Raw genomic sequence first — 24,392 nt, forward strand, 5'->3', positions numbered from 1 at the left:
CACCCAACCACCCCAACCACCCCAACACCCCAACCACCCCACCACCACCACCACCCCACCCCAACCACCCCAACCACCCCAACCACCCCAACCACCACCACCACCCCAACACCCCAACCACCCCAACCACCACCCCAACCACCCCAACACCACCCCAACCCCAACCTTTAAATGAGACTACCCAAACTAAATGGACTGAGAAACAATCAACCCTTGCTAAGGATAATTTAAAGCGCCAGAAGTGTGAGATCTCTGTTACCTTAAATAAGGTACGCTACCTTGCAATCTACATTCATGCAAGCCCCCAACGCCGTGAAACATTCATCAATCTTCAAACAGAGGAACCAAAGGTTATTCCAATACAAGATGTACGGACTCGGTGGAATTCAACCTTCCTAATGCTTCGCCGAGCTAAGAGGCTTCGTGATTTTTTCCTCCCATTTTGCCTGGAATATGACTGTAAAGAAATGCTTTTAACTCCAGAGGAGTGGCGCCAAATCGATTACCTGCTCTATCTCACTGAGCCCTTCTTTGAATATACGACTGAGCTATCGAAGACACGAGATGTAACCATACATCTTATATTCAAGCTTTATAATGCATTATTTTTGCATCTTGAAAAGTCCATGGCGCAGCTTAGGCAGAAGCGGGTTCCATGGAAAAGGCACATACTTCAGTGCCTTGAAGCTAGCCGATTAAAGCTTGATGAGTACTACACACAGACAGATAGTATTCCAGGGCACATATATGCAGTTGGTACAATGCTAGCTCCTGACAGCCGGTTCCAGTTTTTCCAATCAGATGACTGGGATGGGTCCTGGCGACTTAAGTACCGGAGTGCATTCCAGACAGCTCTTACTCCCTACCAAGAGCACCAAGAGCATCTTTCTCATACGTCAGACACAGGAAGCTCCCTACCTACACCAAAGCTAAGCTTAAAGCTTAATAAGATATTAAACAAAAGCAAACCGAAGACAAGGCTAGCTAAAGATGAAATGACACAATATCTTGATGGTGGTATGTTTGAATTATCAGTATTCTAATATCATACTACCTATATCTATACATACTAACTACCCCTACCTTAGACACTGTTGAGACTGAGCCTCTTCAATTCTGGAGAGAGCACCAAGGACGTTTCCCTATAATCTCTGCACTTGCACGGGATGTTCTCTCAATCCCAGCAACAGGTGCTGGTGTAGAGCGGCTATTCAACACTGCCCGGGATATCTGCCATTATCGCCGTGGTCGTATGAAGTCTGAAACAATTGGGGAGCTGATGCTGTTTCTCTGTGCTTCAAGGTTTGACCTTGAAGGGCAGCAGAGGAAAGAACTTCAGCTATTCTTTTCCTTAGATGAGATTGAAGCAGAAAGGGAGCAATGTGACGAGAGGCTAGATGAGCTTGATGGAGGTGGTATAAGTGATCGTGAGGAGGCTGAGGAGGAGGCTGAGGAGGAGGCTGAGGAGGAGGAGGTACTACAGCTACCAGAGATGAGTACTCAGCTACGAACATCGGGAAGGAAGCGAAAGAACAGGGAGGATGATGGATATGAGCATTACTAAGTTTAAAAAACAACCATGAGGATGAGGATATATATCATCATGAGGATGAAACCAACATGTAAGTTTACATCTACAAGCCACCTACAAGCTATCTTTGTGCACAAAACCTCACCTCTCCATCTGAGCCTCACCTCCCCCCCCCCTATGCCTAAAAGCAGCTACCTACGATATGGTAGAGCTATCTTTGTGCACAAAACCTCACCTCTCCATCTGAGCCTCAGCTCCCCCCCCCCTATGCCTAAAAGCAGCTACCTACGATATGGTAGAGATATGTTTTTGTGCACAAAGCTAACTTAGAAGTACATTCAATCATCTTTCATTTGATCTTTTTTAATTAATGTTTCATCTATTTCATCTATTCCATCTATTTAATCCGCTTGCTAACTACTCTACTAGCTAGCCTTTTTACAAAGACTACTTTCTTTGTCTACTTTCTTTGTTATTTCCTAGTCTCTTCTCCCCCTCACCCCTCATCCCTTCTTTTTCTTTTCATCCTCCTTAACTACTCAGTTTCCATCACTTATCATTCAACATTTATCATATTAATCGTGTCTGCTGTGTCTATCATAATGGACACCCTAGCTGAGGGAACTGGGACCCTCCAAGTCTCATTCAAGAGCACACTTGATCTTTGTGGACAGCCAGTAAGGTCTATGGAAGAAGCTCTTGAGGTAATGAAGACGCTTGCCCCAGAAGAGGTCTATCCAGCTGCGCTTAGAATCCAGGACCACGCCCACTCATTCCTTAGCGAAGCAGTTAAGTCTCTAGAGAAGCTGCACGATTTCATCGAACAAGGCGAGTTTTGGAGAGAGCATGAAGAGAATGTGGAGGCATTCCACGACTCATGGAAAATCACGCGTGACGCGGTTAGAAGCCAGCAGGGTGTGGCCCGATTCAACGACAACCTCCTGCTACGTGCGAAGACACAGTGGGGTGAGGGCCAGGCGAATGCTCTTTTTCTCCGCATCAAAGGTGACACAATGAAGCGAAAAATCAGCAAATTCCTCACAAGCGGCATATCCTATGAGCATACACGAGCATCCATCAACAATGCATATGTGGCACAGAGGTCTACTCGCAAACGTGGAATTCGGCAAGAAAGCCGAATCATGCAGGCTGATCTAACCAATGCCTTCTTAAGCCAAGACACTACGCCCTTAGACCATAGTGTCTTACAAGGCTTGGAGCTAGGAATTGACATAGATGGGTTTGTGTGTCCAAGTATAGGTATGTATTCTTACCTATGAGCCTAGTCTAAAAGATGTGGTTTTAACCTTTAACCTTTAATCTTTACTAGGCTTGGTCTCTGAGGCGCCTACTACCCAGCCACCTACTCCTAAGAAACAACAAAAGAATAGCTGCCAAGAAGAAGATGATGATGATGATGATGAAGAAGAAGAAGGCCATTCTAGCAGCCAGGCTAAGGATAAGGAAGATCACAACAACAGCAGCAGTGGCAACAGCAATGATGAAAATGGCGACAGCGACAGCAATAGCAATAGTGATAGCAATAGCAATAGTGATAGCAACAGCGATGGTGATAGTGAAGGTAGTGGTGATGCCGATGATGATTTTCAACCTCACCCACGGAAACGAGCTAAGCACACAACACCACCTATGTCTACATGTGGCTGTCCTCTCACAAAGGCTGCTCTCCAGCGTTTAATACCAGCTAAGAAAAATGTTGTACTTCCCACAGATACATTGAAGAAACAGGCTCTCAGAAAAATTGGCCGAGAAACTAGCAGCCCTAACGAATCCCACACCTTACGCTTATGCCCCGAACACACACATGCTCTCTGCAGGCAGCTAGGTATCTACCATCGTTTTGCTATTACTCAGGCTCATAGACGGCTTCTCTACCTTTACAAGAAGCTAGATTCATGGGACTCCGTGAGGCAGCAGCACCCTTCTTGGTTCAAAGGCAGCATTGGAAATCTTCAGTCTGGCTGGCGCTTTGAGGCCACTGCCCTACCACTAAGGCCAAAGGTTTCCAAACCAACCCAGATGTCATCCTTTACCTTTATGAAGCTATATAAACGATGCTTTGGCAAGGCCCCGCCCCCTGAAGCTATGCATATGGACCAGCAAATGAAGAAGGATGGTAGTGTGGTAGTCACTGGGCTCTTTAGTTGGCTAACAGAAGACCTTGACGGCCAGCATCCTGGTGGTATCCTGCCTATGATCTTACAGGAGTTTGATATGTATGACTGGCATTACCGTGCCCGTCCTGGAAAACCTCGAATTGGCTGGGCCCGGAACATGTGGTTTAGCTTGGTCCAGCAGCTTGTCCGGCAAGACCCTGCTTATTATGCATTCTATGTGTTCTTTCGGCCAGACCATGCTTGGCGACTAATCTCCTTTCCTTATTACACCAAGAGCACCTATCCTGGGGAATCTACGTTTTTTCGTCATATTGATGTGAATATCGCTGATTTCGTACGTACTGGACGTGGTCAGAATGCTTTACAAGGTAGTCTTGCACTATCTGTGGAGGATGACAACAACTGTACAGAGATGCTCCTTGGTATGCATCGGGATATCAGAGAATGGAATGACCGCCTTCGTCTCCGAGGCTATACAAAAGATGGCTATGTACAACAGATTCAGCCTACAATGTGGACTAAAGATGATGAGGACCACTTTGGCTACACGTGGTCTAAACAGAAGTGTACTATTGGAGATGTGCGCCTTAGCCTACCTGGCCTGCCACACGGCTCTACTGGCCCTGCTACTTCACGTCGCCTCAATATCCTACCTTGGTTTGTGGGTATTGGAGAAGACCACCAGACATTAGATGTGGCTGAGTCAGGAACTTGGGGTGACCTGTCTCACTGCCACCGCAGTTTTTACTCTGGCACTAAGACCCCTTCAGGCTTGCCCAATAGCACTTTTGGAGGGCGTATGGACCAGATTTTCCCAGCAACTGTACGCCTTGGGCGGCTGGGTGCAATTTCAGATGCACTAGTTGGGCAGGTGCGCTGGGACGAGGTGGATGTACGAGAAGAGCTTGACATTTTATTTGGAGATGACGATGTGGCTGCTTGGGGTTTTATACAGAGGTGGCGGAAACACGCTCAGCAGCTATACATTGCTGCCTTTGAGAAGCTAGTTCTAACAGAACGTGCTGCGTTTGGGGCTAACTCCTTCTTCGAGCGTACCCAGCTTGGCCTTGATGTTACCCCTGTGTTTATTAAGGGTGGTTTTTACTGGTCTAGGTTTCAGGATGAGCACGAGCACGAGCACGAGCATGAGCATGAAGAATGAGGAATGAGGATGAGGGTCAGATGCTACAGAGGTAAATTTTGTGCACAAAAGCCTGTTAGTTTTTAATAGGAGCCTAGGAGACAGCTAGTATTGGCAGCCCACAAACTATTTTTTGTGCACAAAACCCTATGCTTCAGACGAATCCTACCTTACTTTGTAGGAGGTAGAAGAGAAAGGACAGACCAGGCAGGACGAGAAAATGGATAGAATGGTAGATTAAGGAGATTGAGTTAAGAATTGATTGAGCTAGTTAAAAAACGCTTTTCTTTGCTAGTTTCTAAAAAGCTGTAGCCGCAGTACCCAAAGGTCTGTAAGGGGAATACCCAAAAATACAACGCCAAGATGCATAATTTATGCTACAGCAAAATCTTGGCATGTTTGCTATGTTTGGGACCCAATTGGGTACCTATGGGTTGGGTTGGGTCCAAGGAAAAAACCCAAAACCCAGGCTTGGGTCTAAGTTTTGGAGCCAAACCCAACCCAATGTTGGGTTGGGTTGGGTTGGGTCTTGGGTCCATTGGGTTTTGGAGAAGTCTACTGGCTATTGCGCTGAAAAGCCCAGTGTTGTCGAACTTGGCCCACGAGCTGACTGCATACAAGCGGGTCTAGGGTTCGTATGTATGTATGTATATGTTTCCGTCATTTCATGCACAAGAACGGGATGAATATTCAGTCTTGTCATCTAATTGAAGAGGTGAGGCGAGGGAGGGATCGCCGCAAGAATGACGGTGACTGGCCGTGGAAGGGCAACGGAACTCTCATGGTTGCATAAAAATGCATCACAGTTGGCGCAGCACAGAAGTGCGTGATATCCTCATATTTCAGAAGATACAAATCGTTGCGTAATCAACTTTGCGTAAGCAATAGGGGACCCCGCGTGCCGCGGTCACTGCCCATGCAAAACACCATCCCGGCTCTTCTATCAGCGAACAAAATACGACCCGAGAATCGCTTTCAGCGCTCACTCATAGCGTGGGAAAGAGCACTTGAACCAATTTCCATGGATATTGGGTGGTTCAATTGTTCAATCCAAGCCCATACATGTATTCACTTACTTTGGCCAATGAGAAATATCCATCGATGGAACGCCTAGATAGCCGATCCCTGGAGGTTTTTCAATCTCTTCAATATTGTAGACTTCTAGCACTTGAGTATGTATGTGCTACCTCCTCCAGGGCTCTTCCAAGGTTGACTAGCCAGATGTCTTTTATATATGTATCCATGTATTTGATAGTTGATGATTCAAATGTTCAAGTTACAACGATCAAAACCTTGGAAGTAGTGTGATCTGCTCCATCTTTCAAGGACATAGTATGCTGATCAAAAGATGGATTCAACGTTGGAAACGGCGCTGGTAGATACTAGTAGCTCATTTGCGGCGTATTCCACGTTCTACTCTAACTTGAAGTCCTGGAGGTTATTTCTTTTCTCAGGTATGTATACACATCACAGTCAGAACATTTGAAACCAGCATGGAGCTGAATTTCCCTTCACATACTAGTCACATGTACATCAGATCTCCTCGAACGCGCGAACCATAAATGACTTGCCGTCAATAGTCACTTTCTCGCCGGGAACCCTCCAAGATCCCTTACCCTCGCCCTCGAACCCGGTCTTCATCGATGGTACATCACTTCCATCAGGGCCAACGACGTACTTATCCTCCCACCCAGAGTTCCACTCCTCTCTCCTGGTGCTAACCTCTGCTCCAGTCCTGTTGATAGAAAAGGTTCCATCAGATCCCTTTTGCCAAGTATGAGTTTGAACCTGCTTGAACGCTAGAAACGTTCCCCAAATACGACCGAAGAATATCTTAGTCACAGTTGCCTCTCCTTCTCCTTCGCCAAAGTCCAGATCACTATCATCAGATTCAAGAATCCAAGAAATACCCTTCTTAGCGCCTTCGGGGCCCTCTCTGAACGGCAGCTCCCGCCAAACCTCCTCAAAGGTCGTCATGGGTGCACCGGGAAGATCGGCACGGGGCATCTCGCCAGTTTCAAGATCATCGCCATTGGGGAGACGGCTGAAGTTTCCAACATCAACAATACCGATCTCATTCAGGGAGTCCAGCTCACGCGTGAAGAGGGTCTTGACTGGTCATATAATTAGCATAGATTCATCCTGGGCTAGACAATTTCACGTACCTGGTGACTCATGTGGGTTCTCTTCAATCCTTGTACCTGCCATTGCCCAGTCAATTTGTCCAGATGCCTTATCCATCCGCAGGTCTAGGAAATAATTCCCCACGGAAAGGACAATCGTGTCTGTCGTCTCCTCTGGTGGTTCAGGAACCCATCGGAGCGATAGACGGGTTGAGAAGCCGCATGACGAGCCCAGCGCAGCATCAGTAGCCATTGTGAAGGGGTTGTCCGAGAGAATGTTTGAAATAGTTCACCTTCGTCCATGCGGGGTGAATTGACTTCCTTATAATAAAGCAGTGGAGCCATTTTCAGACTTCGAATCGGGGATTTGGACAAATCGGGAAGCTTGAGGAGACCAACCGGACGAATCACGGTCGTGATATGGGGAGCTCCCCCTCGCCTTAAAATGTAGATTTCTATTTGGGCCCAACGCATTGTGGCCATTCGTGATAAAAGTGAGAGGTACAGGAATGCAGGAATGGACATAACTTGAGTGACAATTCCAACCGATAAAACAATACACTCAATAAATCATAAACGACGCGACAAAAACAATATTGGAATGATATGCGAAGTTGGAGAAAATGGGGTATGAACCGTATGATAGAGTAAAAGATGTTCATTGGCTATGGAATAATAAAAATGGGGCAAGGTAAAGTCCCATAGACCGCCTTGCACACCGCTTACCTAGGTAGGATAGAACTAGCATTACTCCAGATTACAGCTCCGCACTCTCTCACTGATCCCGAGATCCAGGTGGATATGCCTTCTTAGGTTCTCCTCTTACCTCAAGTGCTCCAGGGCTACATATGTTCAAGTTTATACCCATACTTCTTAATCTGTTTCTCTGTATGTTCCTACCCTGTACCCGGGTGTCCGCTTCTGCACTGTTATTTTTTTTATCTTTCTTATCTTTTATTTTTTTTTCACTTCTTGACATCCCTTCAAGTTTCTCACATCTCTCCTTAATTCTCCTTAATATCACGTTTCTACTTTCAGAGTATCTCCTTTTTGATTCAAAGGTCTCCAGTTCCCAGCACACAAATACTTCAAATGTCTTATTTACCGCCAGGATGGACCCTTGAGCGACTTCAAACAGCAACAGTCGATGATCTGCGGCAAATACCAGAGGAAGTAAGTGGTGCAAACTTCATATTTGGTAGTTTTCTGTCCAGGGCAATGGATCTAGATCTCTAATTTCCTCACATAGAGACTCCATGAGATTGACCATAATTTAATTCCCGTCGAGAATGTTCCAGTGCGATTGGTCATTGGCCGTGCAACTCATAACGAACACCGACGAAAAGTTCGCGAGGAGCGCGGCCTGCCACCTGCTCCCGGCGTGTCGCTTCTTGAAAAGAACGACGATCCAGTAGTGGAAGTAGTAGAAAGGGGAGGACTCCACGATTTTGGATTCATCGTCTTTCGGACTAATTACTTAGACGATGAACGCTGGCAGCAATGGGATACAGAATTCCAGCGCATTATTGACGCCTCAATAGAGGACGCTAACGGGGGAAAGAAAATTGAATACAAATGCCTCACTTTAATCTACAATGATGAGGACATGGCTGATGCTACTCATGAACAGATTCAGCAGTAAAAGTTTAACTCTATTCTTCACGATCCTGACTTTTTATTGATGATCACCTCAGGGCATACTATGGGTTCAAAGAGACTGAAGGTGTCCCCGCGAGATTAGACACTGATATGTGCCTAATTGTCGATTCAACTGCCATGGCATCTATAACAACAGACAAGCCGTGGGTATACGCACTGGACTTGTCATTCGATCATGAGAGTCCACCCGAAGATGGAGAATATCCAGGCTACTTCCGAGTTGCCGTTGACTCGGTAATCACGGAACTATATCCTATGCTCACAGCAATGACACCACTGGAGCTTTGGCCTCAAGATAACAGTATATGGGAGTCGGCCTTTTAATAGAACACTTCAAGTTCTTGAAATAGATTACCTTCAATCTTGGAAGCCTATGTATTGCACAGATGGGAAAGAATTTCTTGACAATCGAAGACTGGAAAGACTGGAAAGACTTGAGCCTGCAACCTTGGAAGATCTATCTAACGTTAAATTAATGCACATGTGTGATTGTATAACTGGGGTTTATCATCATGGGCTAGTAACTTGAATGGTGAGACTCGGATGATCCTCATTAAGATAAAAGCTGCCTTCAGAGCTGTACATTTGGACTATCAATTACATATGACCAATTCTTGAAACCTTTCTGCGAGTCTATTCAAAGGGGGAATCCGTGGAGGTTTCATGGCACGTTATTATACCACTTTTCCTCTTGTTCCCAAGGACAGAGATAGGTGGCCGAGGTGGACTACCCTGTGCTGAGTCGTTGGATGATCGACTATCAGGTGACAGTTCATTGGGCGCAATAGGCAGAGCCGCAATATCTTGTGGGTGCACATTGGTCTTCCTAATGAGGCTTGGAGGTTCATAGTGATCCCATACGTCCTGTCCTGCGTTACTGACAACTTCTGCGAGACTCATCCCGCGATCAGACATAACCTGCAAAGCCTTCTGACACCATTGGAATTTTTCCTCTCGTCGTAGAGCCACGTACGGCTTATAAACATGTTTCATAGAAGCGATTATGACATTTGCACCCCAGGCGTTCATTCCAGTTTGTAGACAGAACGGTAATGACCGCACAAAATTATCAGCATACTGCTCGGCGATCAGACAGTATTCGATGTGTCGCATTGCAAAATTACTTTGCCGTCGACCACGACCAAGAGCCATAATAGAGGTTGATACTCCGTAGATCAAGAGTTCAATTAGCAGACATGCAGTCCAGTAGAGAACATAATTACACATAGTGTCGAGATCTGAGAACATGTACGGGAGACCAAAGATTTTATCCGACTTTGGTAACCCGTCGCATGGTAAGCTCTCAGGAGAGCAGCAATGTGGGAATTCTCCAAGTATTTCTCCTCGGTCGAGATACCATTTGACTACTTTATCTCTTTGTACAAGACAAGCAGACATCATTTCTTCGGCAGTTTCATTATTCAAAATTGGTGTGCGCTCGACTTTATTGAACAGTGATGAAATCCCAGCGTAAAGTTCAAAAAGCTCGTCAACTGGCCCAACGACTGGGGTACTCAATAGTCGGGAGTAGTGAGATGTGAATTCTTCTGATACCGTGGCAGCGCTGTACATCTGGAAATACCGTATTAGTATATGTGGTGGGATACCTACACGTTGGTGAGAATAATCAAATCCATTGGTGACGTACAAGAGCAAGTTTTTGATGATTATATATGGCCTGTTCAATTGGACTTCCGGAGAGACGTTGATAACACGATCGAACCATTTTACTGGTCCCTTCCACGTGTGAAAGCCAAGCCTTAAGGCCGCGTGAGCAATGAACACACTGATCAAAACACACGATTAGTCGCCATTGATACAATGAAATAAGTAAAGCCTTACCTCTAAAAGTTGAAAGACTATTGATGTGTATAAAGCGTCCACATCTAATCGATTCCGACTTAGATTCTTTACCAAATGCCCAATCGCCTCGTTGTATAGCTCAATACCATACCGGAGCATGGGCTCATCGTACTTGGTCTTGCCGAAATGGATACAAGAGAGTGCCGAAAGAGCCTTTTCAAGCATTGGGGATATGCTAGGAAGCTCCAAGGCATGAGATAATATACGGTATAGTGAGCCTACCCCTGCTGCTCCATCCACGTTTGTCGGGAAATAATCCATAATAAATGAAGAGGATATTTGGATTCGTAGTTCGGGGCCAGATGATACAGCTCTGGTTAAAGAAGTTTTTGGTTGGGATGTGGTAGGCCCCTCGAGAGCATGAGAATGCCATTCATGTTTCTCATAAGCTGATTCCCAAACGCGTGAACGAATCCAACGCCTTTCGGGATACCCTGGACATGGAAGACCTCGTTTTGTGCATCGCCGGCATTCTGGTTTTTCCAGATCACACTAGAGCAACATGTCAGAGAGGAATCGCGTGACAAGCCCAGAATCTTCACTTACTCTAACTTTGCTTTTTCTGCAATTTGGACAAGCCAATGAGCTATATGGCGCCCCGCCCATTTTTTTAACAGAGGTTTATTCCGCACAGAGGGCCGATGAGGGGCTCCGGGAGGCGGGAACTGGCGGGAACGTGAAGCAGCGTGAAATGGCCTGCCAATGACCCGATCTCTCAGTGCGAGTTTACTCCGTTGGATAGAACTTGAAAGGAACCGATCGATATTATGTGGCGTCGGATGTTTCAATTCTCGCAAGATCTGATTGCCGCATGCGAAAATTAATTAGTCCCAAATGTCCCCTCACGAGCGCTGTTCTTCAGGAGCAAGAGGGGCTGGGGCACTTTTAGCCCCCACTTTAACAGCATTGTCTCCACTTCCAAGTTTCCATGCACATCTTCAAGAGTGAATAAGAGTCAATGTTACGTTCGAGTGATCAAACCACTTTCATGTTATTCAATCACTGGAAATAAATATTAGAGGACGAGAGAGCGAGAATGAGGGAGTATGGGAAAAAGAAGGGAAAGAAGGGAAAGAGAGGTAGGTGAGAGAAAGAATAGTAGGCCCCTTGTACTACTCGCGGGTTGCAGCCAATGGTTTTTCAAGTTTCATCACCGCTTGGCAGAATGAATATCCACCAGTTAGCTATAAATAGTAACATTCAAACATTCAAATGTTTGAAGACGTACATGTACTAGTACCTAATAAAATAAGAAGCAGAACCTGATCAGGCCAACCATTTGATCTCGGTGGGGACCCATTCAACATTGCTTGGAATCTTTAAACTTGACTGAGGCGACACAAGGGGAATCACGCCAATGCACCTGTGTAGTACTATATAGTAGTAGTCCTCTTTTAGTACTCGGGTTGCAGTGGTTTTTTCGACTTTTCTAGGTGTAGTGATCCAGACATCTGGATGGATGGATCTCGGGAAGGATTGAGCTGCTGACACTACGTATACATAGTAGCTGACGAGCCCATGGGGAATGTCTTGAATGCACATTTATGTGCCAACCTTGGAACTTGAAAGTCAGAGATATCCATGCAAGTTCCAGAGTTATGAATCAAAGCTTGAGTTGCTCAGTCTTTTCGCACGCATCTATCATTACAACAGCCCAAGGGCACAGAAAGTGAGCACGCTTGAACATCGCCTGCCGCCGGAGGGTCTTAGCACGGAGTAGCCTTTCAAAGTCCCACTCATCGCCCACAACCCACTCTGAGCCCAGTAAAATTCCATGCTCTTCCTCCAGGGCTGTCTTCGCTGCCGTGTACAGTAATTTGGAATCCCACGTTGCATAGATCTCTAAGCAGCACTTTTCTTTGAACAAAGATAATGCAGCCAGTCGGAGCTCTAAGCTTCGACTTCTTATGATAAGGAAATGTAACACGGCAGGGAACCCTGCGCCAATGATCACTCCAACCGAATCTTTTGCCTCGAACCGGGCAACTCCGAATGCGAGATCGGTGATTCGTTGAAACTCCAGACCTTGATAATCGTGACTCGGACTTGGAACAGACCTGTCTCCGGGACTTTGACTGATCCACATCTTACAAATGAGCCACCTGGCTTCAAGGACCTGGCATATAGGTCCATGTATTGGTCTAGGGTCGTGGTCGCCTTTGACTAGAGTAAAGGCCTGTGACCAGACATCCAAATCTCTGTCCAATTGTCGCACCTGCGATAGAAGAAGATTTATGGTCTCATTATCTTCCGTCATCATAATGCACTGATTGAGTGCGAAAGAAACATTCATGGATCTATATGTAAGCCAGTCAAGGCTCTCTTGTGCCTGTGTAAGATCATCGAAGGGTCCATTGGGAGAGGGATTTATTGTCCCATTGCTCAAAGGCGAATCCAGAAAGTCTGAGTAGAATAGAGTGAACACATTCAGCTGACGAAAAACCCCCAAAAGGTGGGGAGGAGCATTGTACGAGTTCAAGATTTTCCTCCCGTGTCGATAATGAAACAGTGCAGCATTGGAGTTTCCCCTTAGGAATTCAATGCTCATGAAGAGGATACAGAGTGTAATCATGATGTCAAGGTTCCCAGTTTGGGAATGAGCAACGTGGTGGATAGCTTTGTTATACTGAGTCAAGGCGAAGTCTCTATTTGAGGACTTCAAGTTTCTTGTGAGGCCATTCTGGTAATCCTCGTAAAGGGATCCCACTGCAGTAGCTGCATTGCGGATTACTGGCTCATGGTAGATCATTTGTGGAATAAGACGGGTCCAAAATGAAGGAGGTAAAGTCCCTGATAGCACAGGCGCTACCTGTAGCCTGTAATACTCCAAGCTTCGCAAAACCATTGGGTCGGCACCCGGAATGATGGATGGTTTTACACGGCGCAATGATACCGGAGTCCATTTTTTGTAACCTTCACACTTCCTTCCAGTTGACGTACATCTAAGGCAGTGTGGATAGGCCTCATCGCATTTCACCCTCCTTATTCTGACGCCTGTTTAGTTGGAAGATGAAATAATCAAGATTTAGGGAAACGTACTTGCATGTCAAACAGCCTGTATGTGATCGATGAAGCCCTTTGCGTGGCATTGTATAAGAAACCTTTGAAGACCCTATAGGTGTTGGACCCCTTGAAGGATTGAGATTCAACTGGGTCAGACGGTCAGAGCTCCAGCTGCCAAGTGGCGTCTTTGTCAGCTTGAAATGCTCAATCTAACCACTCTCGACCAATCAATCTCGATTGCTTGATTTGTGTTGGGAACGGAAACTAGGGCGAAAACTGAGTGGGGAAGCGTGAGGAGCCTGGAGGGAAGTTCTACCGAGCAGCCAAAACATGAGCAAGTGAAACCCAACTCTGGAGCCCTGGAGGTGTGAAAGTACAATGAGTCAAATTAAACTAGGACCACGTGACCTGTGTAGGATCAGCATAGAATAAAATATCAAAAAAATTGTGAGATGTCTCCTTCTAGACCTACTTCGAAGTTCGAATACATGGAATCTGTTTGTCTTTTGTGGGGATACCCGACCATACGTCAGAAAGTCGGCATATATAGTCGATCTGTTTCGAAAACCATAGTGATTCTCTGAGCCAGGACCATGAGAGCGTAGAGGGTTTGTAAAACATAGACCTCGGGATATTCGCGGTCGGCCAACGAGGTGAGGTTTGCCGCGTAACCCCGCGTTCAGCTCGCAAGATAGTGCATGGAACGCGGCCGCTCGCAAACCCCTCGTGCTGATCACCGGCAGTTTGATGTTTATAGTACTACGGAAAATTCTGAGTGTTCAAGGGGTCAACGTTCAACCACAACGCCACTATTTGAATTCTTCTCTTCCTCTAGCAGAAGAAAAGACAAAAGGGGTAAGATCACGTAGAATCACGTAGAGATGTTTGCAATGTTTGCAGTGTTTGCAACTCAAGTCCGAAATGGTGATGATGTCATGTGATTTCTCATCCTTCTCATGGATAAAAAGGCAGCAATGTCAGTAAGCCACACTTTACATTAAGAGAATTTGAGATTATGAGAATTTCTGCTTCTCAACGTCTACCCGCTCCCTTGTTTTTATCCAGTTTTGAAGAGAAAAAGTCATTTATAGGTAGTTATAGCACCCTGTACTCTGAGATTCTATGATTGATTGATCGATCAGTTCGTCACTTTAGATCAGCCACTAGAAGGCCCCTTATTCCACAAGATGACAGAGGCAGCGCCAAAGAGACAATCATGTCACGGATCCTGTCACTGTGGATTGACAAAGTATATTGTCTTCCTCACACTTCCACATCCATTCTCGTCCTCTCATCCACCACAAGGAATGGCACAAGAAGTCTACCGTTGTAACTGCAGCACATGTTATAAAATGAACTTTTTCCACGTCCATCCCGCTAATCCTCGAGACGATTTCATACTCCTTTCACCACTTGATCCGGATCATACATTGAGTACCTACCAATGTCATGATAAGCAACGTAAATTCTACTTCTGTCCAAAGTGTGGAGTACGATGCTTTACGTTTACTGGTGTGGGTGAGACCAATGTTGTTAGTCTTACAGAGCTAGCTACCGAGGACCAAGAAAGGAAGAAAAAAGAGGGAAACCAAGAAATCTGGCGCGCGAAATGGGATGGAGAGAATGCTACAAGACCGTATGTTTCAGTTAATGCGACTACGATTGATTTAAGAGAGGATTTCGATCTACGTGTTCTTATTGAGCAGAAAAGAGTGCAGTATTTTGACGATCGGAGTGAGCCTGAAGAGAAGAAGAAAGAGGCAAGATGGGACAGACCACATTATGGTGGAAGTTATTGACCGGCTGAGAAGGCTAGAGATTCAGGCAAGTGGTGGTTTATCGTTCAGCACAGCAATACATTAGAAAGGAATTTTACGACCTCCCAATACTACTGAATGCCCTTTTCAGCGAGTCGGAATTCAAGCGCGCGGGCGGAAAATTGCACAATCCTCTGGATGCAGCCTTCGTGTTTGTTGATGGTTTTCGGGAGAAGCCCTGGATAGGCTGGGAAGAGGCCTTCCATAATATTTCTGTCTGTCACCGTGGCTTTGGCGCTAGTGAAGCCTGACGACTGTCAGCGAGTGGTGGCATCCCAATTTCAATAGGTCCAAGATTGTCGGTCCTGTACACTACGGAGCGGACCTATCAGAACAGGATTCCTAGGTAAATACACATGGACATGTGTGCACATGATAATTTCCTACTCGGTCAATGAATCGGGCCCAGTTATGGTAACCGATCAAATATTTCGCTGTATCCGCCTATACCCATTTGCAAATTTCAAGTTCTGAGAGCTTAGTAGATATACCTAGGCCCTATCCCTTGCTGTGGCTCCAAAGGGCCCTGGTTGTGAGAGAGGGCATGTGAGAGAGCATATATATTAGGACCACGGAGTAGTGGCATAGAAAATCCAACCTTGTAAGTTTTCATGGACTCTGTAATGCAAAGTTTGAGACTGGACTGTTGAGGATTCCGACAGGCATATTGCTCAGTCTGACAGGGAGGTTGCGGAGTTGAATGGTTGTAATACTCGTAAGAATATCGAAAATCCCGGCGACGATTACCATAGGTATATTGATGGTATGGGGGTTGTGTGTGAAAGGAAGCTTTAGACGGCCGATTTTCGTTGCAAGGACATTATTGAGAATAAGGACTATTCACGGATAAAGGACTCGGTGCCGGGGATCGGGGTAAAAAATTGGTGCTGTTGGGTATGCTGGCACCGCCGGTTTCTTGGAGAAGACCATGCCGGATGCAGGGTTTGACTTCGAGACTGGGGGCACGAGATTCTGAGTATGCTGCTTGCAGGTCTTGGCTATCTTGTGGAGTCGTTCTAGGAAACTCTCAGTACTTTTCTGGGCGCACAACCCGAGTCTGCCGTTGTTTAGAGTCAGTATGGACACATCTCTAGTGTTTATTCTCGTGTAGGAGGTCGAATTTGCCTTCCTGTTAGTTGTTTGCTTGGGGGATGCTTTGCGGAGACTTTTTTGGTCAAATCTACTCACGCCGTTTTTGGTGAGTTGAAAATTGAAATTAGGAGTCAATGTTGCGAAGCAGGGAGGTCTAGGCTGGAACTTTGTGAAATGAGAGTTGGGTTATATGGTGAGCTAGGAATGGGGTGGTCCCTGACAGATCAGGTCTAACATTGAAGTGTGGAGATAGCGCCGCGGGGTAATAGTTGATTAGGTTGATGGTTGGAAAGTGTTGACAAGGTCATATCTGTATAGAGTGACGTCCGGGGCAAGTTTCCAGCTTGAGATATCCCAGTTCGTATAAGATTTCACATGTGGGCATCAAGTAGTGAAAGGGCCGTTGTTTATTAGGCGAAATTCACCTAAAATCCGCGTAGATGTTATCTCCATCCGTCTGTATGCTGTATGTATATCCTTGATAGCCAGGCTCTTGCTTCTAAGGACTCGGATCTAAGTATCGATTCCTAAGGGTTGTATAGTTTCCCCCCCGAAACTAATGATCTACTCCGGTTGATTAACGTGAAACGACTTTCTGTGGTGCGCAGTACGGTCTGTGTAAGTGTGGTTTATGGTTCTTCAAGCATAATACTCGTAGAATGAGCGTAATAGGTATTAGAGGCTGTGGGACCATCGGTTCAAATGTTAACTGTACAAGAAGATGTGCTACAAGATAAGGAGTCTTACCAGACACTATGTCCACTGTATCATGGAACCCAACCCAACTGTTCCATTGGCCACTGCAGCCAACAACGATACTCCTCGTTCAAGAAGTAGTAGATTCCACTAATCAGATGAACACTCAATCCTCGCATCCACCACATCCATTCCAACGCGTGTGTAATTACACAGAAATACGAAAAAATGATCAGGGCTTCGGGCTTTCGCTGGCGAAGGAGTTGGAGGTATTCATCAGATATCTGGAGTAACCAAACAAACACGTCAGCCGTCTGACAGTTTTGAGGGCCTTCGTCTTCCAAAGTGCCAAAGGACTTGCTCAGGTCCTCGATAGCACCGAAGTAGACATCCAATTCATGGGCATCTGCTACGTGGTCCTTGAGCAAGTTTCGCAAATCATCCAGATAGGTCAATGTAATGGTGGATCTCGCATTTCGCGCAGAACTCCTCCTTGCACCATTCCTGAAGATCGGTGCAAGAGCGCCGGACGTAATGGTGTCCTCTGCAGTAGCGATGATCCATCTAGTGCCTCGGAAAAGTGACAGCCATTCAATATCCCTGTCGCCAATTACCCAGAAATCATTGGGCTGTCTTGGTTTAGCACAAGAAATGATGGATGTGATCGTAGAAAATAGATATACAGCAGCCGCATTTTCCTCGTTTATCATGGGTAAAGTCGCGGAAACCATCTGTAGGGCTAGATTGTGATGAAAATCGGCCTGTGTCACATATTGCGCGTGATGCTCGGGCTTCAAATAAGCCAGATGTAGCGCGGATAGGGATAAAATCGCGTGGAGAACGAATGGTGAAGAAAACCCAAACTTGGGCACTCTAATGCGCCAAACTGTTTGCAGAATGGGGAGGCGAGAGATCGTATAGCAGGTGGATGTAGAGTAGTGATGAAGCAGTTCCATTTCCGCTATTCCAATTGTCCCTCCGGCATATGGATTTAATGTAAAATTGCCACCCGCAAGGCTTGTACCAGCAGTGATGGCGGATGGCGAGGCCTTTGCATTTAGCGCCTCTGCTGATGGTGACGGAGCGATGACAGATAACGAGGCCTTCATGCCAGCGTTTAGCGTCTCTATTGACGGTGACGGAGCGATGACGGATGGCGAAGCCTTCGCATTTGAAGCCTCTGTTGATGGTGATGGAGCTATTGAGCCTATCTCTGAAGTCCCCGTGAAAGTAGTTTGTTTATTGAAATCGCATTCAATTTCATGTTTGACACAGTTGCTGCAACTTGGCTTGATTTCGTCACACTTGATGCCATCTCGATTAGAATACTCGTTGGTTTTCCAAGGTTCTTAACATGAGGGGTGATGTGGACGGCTCTGACATAATTTGCAAGAGCTTGTACGGGGCGGAACATACCTTCACCTTGCGAGCTTTGCAGCGCCTACAGCCATTTCTTGACTTTGTATGTGTTCTTCTAGATGTCCCACGTTTCATATTGACACGGTATTCAAATGTTCATGATATTGTATATGGAGAAGACTAACTCGGTTCCTTTTTTTTTCTTGTCTTTTTTTTTAGGTTTTTTTTTTGGGTATTCGCGCCAATGTTGAGTTGTTGACTAATATTCCATTTGTTGGAGCCTGGATCCCGGGGAGTCACGTGGAGATATGTATTTTATGGTTATGGAACTTTGTTAGTCCGGTATCGGAAGGAAACCAGATTCTTGCACATGGGGCCCGTTTTAAATGAGCAACATTTGAAGTACAAGCACTTGAACATTTCAAACATTGAAGCTCTAAGATTAGATCAATCTACTACTAGCTAGTAGGTTTAAATTACATATGATTCAAATGTTTGAGATTCAAAAGATAATTGCCTTTTTCAAATGATACTATAGTAGTATGCACATGTGGGGGAAATCTTTGGTAAAAACAATCGCAACATATAATATGTACAGTCTAGAATATATAATTTTCGTTTCGCGCATTACTTCATTCGAGTTCAAGTTGCAAAATTGAAGTTTGCCCATGGCAACTTGTCCCTCCAATCCATTGATCAAACCCATCATTACACAATCGTCTCATCAGATTCGGTGCGGGTCATTTTGACCTCAGTGGAGATAGGGGTCTCGCTAGAACACAGAACAACCGAGGGGTGGTACAGGTTCATCACAATCATGACCAGGAACATCATGGCGGCATCAAAAACATAAAGGAATACCTCGTGGCTAATCACATAGCCGCTGTTTCCTTGTGCGAATTCAATGATACGGTAGATGGATCGGATCAAAATCAAGACACTGGCGGTGTAAAGCGCGAATAACAGGCCTCGCCAATCACGGGAGAAAAGCCCCGAGATATCAATCGAGTCCTTGGCCTCCTGAGTGGGTGACTTGGTAATTCTGCAGTGGAAGCAGATGGAGGTGATGACGAAAGCACCAAAAAAGACAAGCTGGACGCCGAGACCTGCGACAATGATCCACTGGCCAACAGCTAAGAGACTTGCAGACCCACTGCTCATGACACCACCTCCGGCACCTTGAAGAATGAAAGAGAGAACATCTCCCATAACAAAGGTGATGGTCATGTATTTCACCGGCACATAGCTCAGGTGTTCACCCCGCAAAAACTTGATCACTCGTCCGAGAACCCGGTAAATCGATGCCGCATACAGAGTGGGGGCGAGCAGGATCAGGAGGGTCTGAAGCGCATAAAGGATGGTGGATGTTGTGTGAAAATGAGAGACAGCACGAGCTCCGTATCCGATAATTTGAACTGTAGAGAGAGAGTTTTCATTAGCGAAGTTCTGAGAGGAGTATGTAGTTGAGAGAAGTCAATATGAAGAGTTCCTTACAGATGCCTCCAACAATGAATGGGTTGAAGTATTGGGTGTGGTTGCGAATTCGTTGCCATAAATGAACCACGGTGGTCAAAAAGAAGAGGACAGCAAAGATGACCGCAACCACGAAGCTCGGGGTATATTGGTAGAGGACGTAAGTGGAGGAAGTCATGGTGAGTCGAGAAAGCGAAGACAATTGGGAGAAAAGGATAAGATAGAGATAGATTGTATGATGATGCGAAGGTTATGTCGTTTGTCGAATGTTGTTGAGAGAATGGATGAGAATGATATTGACTAGTACATTTTACCACAGGATTTATCAACGACTTTATACATAATGATTGACCCTGCTTCGGCGAAAAGCCGTGCGAGTAGAGAGCTCTTAAGACTGAAAAAAATGCAAATTTAGTTTTCTTGAACCTTGGTCCAGTGTATGTTGATCCTAAAAAAAACTGCTCTACAGCAGGGTCCGAGGATGAAAAATAGAATGCGGAGGCTTAGAAACGAGTACGAGGTACAATAGGCATTGCAATAGATCTTCTAGCGTAACTTTATTTATTTTATTTTATATTTTATATATATATATATATTTTTTTTTATTAGACTTTTCTCCACTTTTGCCAACCGTCAGGAGCGAGCCAATCGGAAATTTCAAAACCCGAATACGACGGTTTCTTATTTTGATCCACATGCACATCTCCCGGATCTTTTCCGACTTTTTAAGGAGCTCATCCGAATTTTACGCTATACTGCGCCTTGTTAGAGGCGTACGTAGTATGGAATTCTGAACTAGGCTACCAAAAAAATTCCATGGAATCTGATACAACCTCTCATAGCCCTACCAGGCTCCCGAATTAAATTTAGAGTCCTTTCGGAGCCCGCAGATCGGGAGTGCGAATCCTCCGCAGATACGAGATCCCCGCAAAGACATCACTATGTATCTGCATAATCTGATCTTCTTCTCTTGTGGGTAAGTTTGAAATCTAGTCGTCTACCTAACCAGGTAAAACTGAAAATTCTGATGGACATACGATCTCTAGCTGCCGAGAAGATCTGCAAAGGCCTGGATGCTTGCCGGTGAACCCCTATAAACCGTCTATGGGCCTACATAGCACCCAAGAGTTTCTACAAAAAAAACAATATGATTTCCCAAAACTTAGGAGAATATCCAGATCCATGGATCTATCAATGTATATTGCATATTTTCGTCAATTATTGAATATCCACCTGGGCAGACCTTCTACGGCTTCTGTAGATCTTTATAGACACGTGGGGACTCGGATAAACACAAAATAAACTTGCGACCCTTGTGGCGTCAGAAAAAATTTTTAAATGCGAAAAAACAGACCAATTCTGGTACATATGCTGATAGTGGAACCATCACCTCGGATTCGCGTTCCCGATACCTTAATTCTGAATTTAGAGTGAGGCGTTTTCACTTACTCCGTACACCATGACGTGGATGAGATGGGGATGATAAAAATTATAATGATAATTATTTGGATGCCTAGACTGTCTTCGTAGACACCTCATCCTTTCTAGATTTTGGTTCACGATTGTTCAATGTTGATCATCGCTGTAAATACGAACCCGAGCATTCGTATCGCCATTTGATTTTCAAGTTCCCTGACAGCACTCTCTATTGTAAACCGAAGCGGAGCCTTGAACTTGAATTCCGAAGATGATCAACATTTAGGGGAACCTTGGTTGGAATGACTGTGTAATGACTTTAAAAGCAGAACATTCCTGGCTGTTTAGGACTTTGATGATCAGAAAATCAATTGACCAGACAAGGACTCCTCAGCATGCGTCTTTCACTATCTGCTGTCGGGCTCGGTCTTTCGAGTCTGGCATATGCTAGCACAAATGCTTCAACTACCCTGACCAGCACACTCAGCACTTCCTCCGGCGTTCTTGAGATCCCCACAGGATCGAAATGTGCCTGCGCGAAGCTTTCCCAGGCTATGCCCCAGAGTTTTATTCTTCCTGGATCGCAGAACTACACGACCCAGGCAGTCGACAGCTACTGGGATATCCGTGCGGATCTTTCTCCCGCCTGTATTGTTGTGCCTTCCACTGCCCGTGAGGTCTCACAGGCCGTTCGGATCATTGGAACTTGCCAGGCTAAATTTGCTGTTCGTGGTGGAGGCCACATGAACGTGAGTTGATATCCATGATTGTATAGCTAGTATATGCGCTAATGATGTATAAAGTATCCTGGTGCCAACAACATCGATGCGGGTGTTCTTATCGGACTGTCCAACCTGGACGCCATCAACGTAAAGAACGGGAGTGTGGACGTGGGCCCCGGCAACAACTGGTATGATGTTTATTCAGCTCTTGAACCCTACGGTCGCGTCTGTATTGGAGGACGAATGAAGACAATCGGTGTTCCAGGTTTGAGTCTAATTGGTGGATTCCACTACTTCAACAACAAATACGGGTATGCGATGGATAATGTGATCAGCTATGACATTGTCCTTGGCAATGGAACTCTCATTACTGTTACCCGTGACGCCTACAGTGATTTATTCTGGGCTCTGAAGGGAGGTGCAAACAACTATGGCATTGTCACTCGTTTCGAGCTACGCACCTTTGATGTTCCTAAGGTCAGCACGACTATTCAAGTCTTTAATGAGACTCACATCCCCGAATTCTTGTCGGCTGTCTGTGAGGCAGCCGAGCTTGACGATGAAGACCCTATCGCTGCTGGCATGATCGCAACTATCACCTATAATGCTACAACCCAGATTGCCCAAGCTTCCGTTCTTGGTGTTCAGGCTGGAATTAGTATGCCCCCATCTCAATTCACCAACTTCACCCAGATTCCTGCTACCGAGAGAATTAATAATATCACTACCATGAAGCCTTGGGCCGATGCTCTTGACTCTCCTAAGCAAACCATGCGGTATGTGTATAGTCTACAACCTACCATCTTACACAAAGTGACAGATATGTTAGTGTCCAATTCTCACATAAGACTATGAAGCCTGATTCAAAGGTCCTCTATTCTATTTACAGTGCTTGGAAAGACGCTGTCGATGAGATTTCTGATGTCCAAGGTCTCTACCCTACTTTTGTGACTAATGTTATTTCGCCTACCTCAATTCGTGTAGCCAAGACCAATGGTGTTGGCAATGTCTGGGGCCTTGAGGAACAACCTTTGATCAGTGAGTTTGATCTACATATTCTCAAAACCATAAATCATCTCATCTAACATTCTTCTTAGTTTGGCAATTCAGCACTGGCTGGGACTTGGCCCAGGACGATATTCGCATGGAAGCTTGGTCGCGCCAATTGTCTGAGCATCTCCACGGTATCAACAAGAAACTCGGACTTGCTTCGGAGTTCGTATACATGGGAGATGCCGGTGAGTGGCAAGACCCATATGCGGGATTCCCTGGCGAGAACGTTGACCGTATGCGCGAAATTCGGTCTGCCTATGATCCCGCTGGCGTTTTCTCTATTCTCAGTTATGGCGGTTTCAAGCTTGGTCTTTAGATCCGCCTCACCTTCACGCACTGAGTGTGGGGTCCAGCGCCGCTGGAAGATTAACATCATGATGAATAAGTCGTGAATGTAAATACAGACTCGTTTGACTGCAGGTCCTCGCTATATGTCCCTTCACCTATCTGCACGGTCAAACCCTCAACCCTTGTATTATAGATATATTTGACAGTTGAAAATTCAATAGATGAGAGTGAAAATTTGAAGTCAACTGGTAAAAAGATACATCAAGGGTGAACTAGTAATACATATGTGCGAGGATCATATCCATGGACCTATTTGGACATATCGAGATACATGTAGGATTGTACTGCATAGTATAAATTATTATTTACAAAATTACAATTTATATAACGACGTTACCTCATTGAAGATTTGAAGATTATAGTATGCCCATCAATAGGTAACAGGTGGCCTTGGCCTCTTGTTAGTCCACTGCGTAACTCCGGGTCAGAAAGTCTTTCTTATGTTCAAGTTTCTACTATTGAACAACTTGCACTTTTTCTAAGCCCATATATGCAAAAAAAACTCGAGATTCATATCGAGAGAAAGAGATAAACAGGTATGCGTTTAATAAAGGGGGCTCGGGGTTAAATTCTTCTCCGATGGCTGCACGGAAAGGAAATTCAAGTTATGGTGATGAACACGAATACGAAGCGATCAAAGCGCGGAAATTGGCAACATTCAAAGCCGCGATGTCTCTCAGCGACCGTCAGTGAACAACTATAGATTAAACTGCTGCCTGCGACGAGTGTTCATCTCATAAAATTTGAAATTTTATTATAGAGTGTAAAAACTGTTGATATACTATCTGAAGCTTTTGGCTACTTGCGACTCCCACCCTCCGAGCACAGTGTTTTAATATGATGACATGACAATAACCAGAGGACAAAAGGGAGCACTTTCGATAGACAATCGACGTATTTAGATGTTCAAATGTCGCGGGCGCAGACAAACATACTCCGTACTCCGTACAGTGTCACT

At 45.4% G+C, this 24,392-nt stretch overlaps 9 protein-coding genes and 1 pseudogene across 10 annotated transcripts; 5 read left to right on the forward strand and 5 right to left on the reverse strand.

The window, feature by feature from the left end:
• Positions 1–2: 2 nt before the first annotated feature.
• N7483_000001 lies at positions 3–1,564 on the forward strand (annotated as a pseudogene). The gene is made up of 2 exons: positions 3–1,017; positions 1,089–1,564. Coding segments are annotated over exons 1-2 (1,491 nt in total).
• A 569-nt stretch (positions 1,565–2,133) lies between these two features.
• N7483_000002 (uncharacterized protein) lies at positions 2,134–4,831 on the forward strand (the record flags this gene model as incomplete). Its single annotated transcript, XM_057083440.1, has 2 exons — positions 2,134–2,791; positions 2,862–4,831. 2 exons carry the CDS (start codon positions 2,134–2,136, stop codon positions 4,829–4,831), a joined length of 2,628 nt encoding a protein of 875 aa, XP_056949589.1.
• A 1,512-nt stretch (positions 4,832–6,343) lies between these two features.
• On the reverse strand, positions 6,344–7,186 carry N7483_000003 (uncharacterized protein; the record flags this gene model as incomplete). The annotated part of the gene is made up of 2 exons (XM_057083441.1): positions 6,344–6,924; positions 6,976–7,186. The coding sequence occupies 2 exons, from the start codon at positions 7,184–7,186 to the stop codon at positions 6,344–6,346; spliced, it is 792 nt and encodes a 263-aa protein (XP_056949590.1).
• Positions 7,187–8,025: 839 nt separating this feature from the next.
• N7483_000004 (uncharacterized protein) lies at positions 8,026–8,916 on the forward strand (the record flags this gene model as incomplete). Its single annotated transcript, XM_057083442.1, has 3 exons — positions 8,026–8,106; positions 8,183–8,571; positions 8,628–8,916. 3 exons carry the CDS (start codon positions 8,026–8,028, stop codon positions 8,914–8,916), a joined length of 759 nt encoding a protein of 252 aa, XP_056949591.1.
• A 309-nt stretch (positions 8,917–9,225) lies between these two features.
• N7483_000005 (uncharacterized protein) lies at positions 9,226–10,620 on the reverse strand (the record flags this gene model as incomplete). The annotated part of the gene is made up of 3 exons (XM_057083443.1): positions 9,226–10,164; positions 10,204–10,378; positions 10,547–10,620. The coding sequence occupies 3 exons, from the start codon at positions 10,618–10,620 to the stop codon at positions 9,226–9,228; spliced, it is 1,188 nt and encodes a 395-aa protein (XP_056949592.1).
• A 1,438-nt stretch (positions 10,621–12,058) lies between these two features.
• N7483_000006 (C6 zinc finger domain-containing protein) lies at positions 12,059–13,300 on the reverse strand (the record flags this gene model as incomplete). The annotated part of the gene is made up of 1 exon (XM_057083444.1): positions 12,059–13,300. One exon carries the CDS (start codon positions 13,298–13,300, stop codon positions 12,059–12,061), a length of 1,242 nt encoding a protein of 413 aa, XP_056949593.1.
• A 1,345-nt stretch (positions 13,301–14,645) lies between these two features.
• Positions 14,646–15,257, forward strand: N7483_000007 (uncharacterized protein; the record flags this gene model as incomplete). Its single annotated transcript, XM_057083445.1, has 1 exon — positions 14,646–15,257. The coding sequence occupies one exon, from the start codon at positions 14,646–14,648 to the stop codon at positions 15,255–15,257; it is 612 nt and encodes a 203-aa protein (XP_056949594.1).
• Positions 15,258–17,134: 1,877 nt separating this feature from the next.
• Positions 17,135–18,557, reverse strand: N7483_000008 (Zn(II)2Cys6 transcription factor domain-containing protein; the record flags this gene model as incomplete). The annotated part of the gene is made up of 2 exons (XM_057083446.1): positions 17,135–18,411; positions 18,551–18,557. 2 exons carry the CDS (start codon positions 18,555–18,557, stop codon positions 17,135–17,137), a joined length of 1,284 nt encoding a protein of 427 aa, XP_056949595.1.
• Positions 18,558–19,130: 573 nt separating this feature from the next.
• Positions 19,131–20,073, reverse strand: N7483_000009 (RTA1 domain-containing protein; the record flags this gene model as incomplete). The annotated part of the gene is made up of 2 exons (XM_057083447.1): positions 19,131–19,837; positions 19,917–20,073. The coding sequence occupies 2 exons, from the start codon at positions 20,071–20,073 to the stop codon at positions 19,131–19,133; spliced, it is 864 nt and encodes a 287-aa protein (XP_056949596.1).
• Positions 20,074–21,706: 1,633 nt separating this feature from the next.
• Positions 21,707–23,402, forward strand: N7483_000010 (FAD-binding oxidoreductase; the record flags this gene model as incomplete). Its single annotated transcript, XM_057083448.1, has 4 exons — positions 21,707–22,060; positions 22,115–22,809; positions 22,863–23,071; positions 23,131–23,402. The coding sequence occupies 4 exons, from the start codon at positions 21,707–21,709 to the stop codon at positions 23,400–23,402; spliced, it is 1,530 nt and encodes a 509-aa protein (XP_056949597.1).
• Positions 23,403–24,392: the final 990 nt, after the last annotated feature.

This window comes from Penicillium malachiteum (genome assembly GCF_028827825.1).
Source record: "Penicillium malachiteum strain IBT 17515 chromosome Unknown utg000001l:1.0-8184562.0:1.0-8186909.0, whole genome shotgun sequence".
Taxonomy (NCBI): Eukaryota; Fungi; Ascomycota; class Eurotiomycetes; order Eurotiales; family Aspergillaceae; genus Penicillium; species Penicillium malachiteum.